Source organism: Meleagris gallopavo, unplaced genomic scaffold, assembly GCF_000146605.3.
Source record: "Meleagris gallopavo isolate NT-WF06-2002-E0010 breed Aviagen turkey brand Nicholas breeding stock unplaced genomic scaffold, Turkey_5.1 ChrUn_random_7180001957811, whole genome shotgun sequence".
Taxonomy (NCBI): domain Eukaryota; kingdom Metazoa; phylum Chordata; class Aves; order Galliformes; family Phasianidae; genus Meleagris; species Meleagris gallopavo.
Genome location: NW_011217761.1, coordinates 2,724 through 4,931, shown reverse-complemented (window position 1 = coordinate 4,931; position 2,208 = coordinate 2,724). Strand labels below are relative to the sequence as shown.

Here is a 2,208-nt window from a genome sequence, read left to right as displayed (position 1 = left end):
CTCTCTTTGTCAGCACTGCCATGGTTGCCTACCTGAAGCCGCCCTCAGTTTCCTCCCCATCCCTGGACCTGGTGGTGTCATTTCTGTACTCGGTGGTGCCTCCGACACTGAACCCCATTATCTACAGCATGAGGAACCAGGAGCTCAGGGATGCAGTGAGGAAAATGCTGCCCTGATCACATTTCAGCAGGGATAAACTTCTCACCTGTCTATACAAATGACTCCCACTCTGTCCCATAACACACCTATAACATGTTTTTTAATGTTTATAGTAAGTAATTATATTTATAGGTATATTTTTCTTTGTGATTCATCTATATATATCTGTGTGTGTAATTATCATTAGAGGTTATTATATTTCTGTACATGTGTTACGATTCCTTTCACTTCTAGTGAGGCATCACCCTGCTTTCTTTCTCCTGGAGCCCATACAAACTCTGTGTCACTGCTGACTCTCTCACAGCCTCTGTGTTCCATCTCTGCATCTGCAGGCAAATGAGATGCCAGCAGGCACCGTGGCGCTGATATGTGCTGGATTAGCAAAAGGGATCAATGCATTAGCATAAGGACCAATATATTGCCTTAGGAAATGGAATCAGTGTGTGCTGATGGTAAACCTTCCCAGTTGAGCTTTGCTTGGTGTGTGAACAGCCCTGTTTTGATCAATGATCCTGTTTCACAGAAGCACTGAAATGACTTGAAGGAGGCCATGCGGTGTCAGGGGCTGTGCTGGGGGCACATCTCTGTCCCACTGCACGCATGCTGCCCCACACAGTGCCTGCACTCAGCTGCCAGGGGCTGCCTGTGGGGCGGTGGGGCCGGGCTGTCCTGCAGAGGGGAAGGCACACGCAGCCTCATGCTGCAGGGCTGGGAGCCCAGAATCCCCCTGGAACTCAGCGCCCAGCTGTGCTGTGCTCACCTTGCCTGGCTCCCAGGTGCCCCCAGTGCTGCTCTGTCACTGCCCCTCCTCAGCAGGACGGGGGAGAAAACACAGTTCAACAATTCCTGGGTTGTGGCATAAAGGTGCTTTATTCTTTCCTTGCTCAAAATCAAATGACAACAAATTGAGTGTGTTAATGGCTACATATCAAAAGCAGTTGTTGGTCTTGTTTGTTTGTTTGTTTGTTTGTTTGTTTGTTTCCTGCAGACTTTGCAGGAGCTATTGAATGCAATGTCCTTTTCACCTTAAAATATTACATGAAACTACACCTAACCCACAACACATGTGACAAATAGTTTATTTAATTTAAATGATTTCCCACACAGAAATCTGCTCACTGTTAGTTAGGATTTCACATCCCTCTTACTCCTTATCTATTTACTCTAATTAAAGTGATTTGCTTTATTTGTATTTCAGTTTTGTCCTCTCATTTCCTGATTTTTTTTTTCCCCCTAATATTATACAATCACTTCCTAAGTTAACTCTGTGTACCAATTAGTTATTGCTGTTCTTTCTGCCAGACCCAGTCTATTTTGTCACTGCAGTTCAGGTAATGATTCTCCTCTGAATGCTTTGGTCATTTGCAGAACTCCAGACCATTCCAGTAACAGCTCTCTGCATCCCAAAGTGAAGGTTGCTAAGTTACAGATGCACACTTATCTACCAGGTGCCAGTTGTAAGCCAAGAAACAATCTAATAAACCATTTCTTTGTGTGTGCTGTAAAAAGATGTGCTTTACTGTAACACAGCCGTAGTCCTGAGATTTACTATGCTTTCCTTAGCTCAATATTTTAAGGATGTAAGTGAGAAATCAATATTTTCCCCAAACTTCAATAAATGTTGTGATTCTTGATGGTCAGAATGATCATGTGGATGCTTTGACAGTACATCAGTTAGACAGACGGTACAAAACAGGAGTAAGCTGTGGGAAAACACAGAGTCAAGTGGAACTGCACCCAGAGAAAAGTAAGACTAAACCTAGAGTAAACTGTGAGGTAACCCAAAAATAATCTGTGAGTAAAATCCAAAGTAAAGATTGCGTCAAACTGGAATAAAGCATGAGTAAACATGAAGCAAAGTGTGTGTAAACCTGGATTAGAGGGTGAGTGAAAGATTGAGTAAAGCAGAGTAAGCCATGAATAAATTGTGAATAAACCTGAAGAAAAATATGAGTATTCGTGGAGTAGAGTATAAGTAAAGCAAGAGTAAAGAGTGAGAAAAAGCCAGTGTAAAGTATGAGTGACCCCAAAGGAAAGTGTGATTAAGCT

At 42.9% G+C, this 2,208-nt stretch overlaps 1 protein-coding gene across 1 annotated transcript in view; it reads right to left on the bottom strand.

Annotated features, from left to right (window-relative positions):
- LOC100541387 (olfactory receptor 14J1-like) overlaps positions 1–118 on the bottom strand; it is a gene marked incomplete at its 3' end in the record, with an annotated part of 9,193 nt that extends 9,075 nt beyond the window's left edge. Inside the window, exon 1 of the mRNA XM_010728431.1 lies at positions 33–118. Within this exon, the coding sequence (XP_010726733.1) occupies positions 33–118 (86 nt within the window). The remainder of the gene's footprint in view (positions 1–32) is intronic.
- Positions 119–2,208: the final 2,090 nt, after the last annotated feature.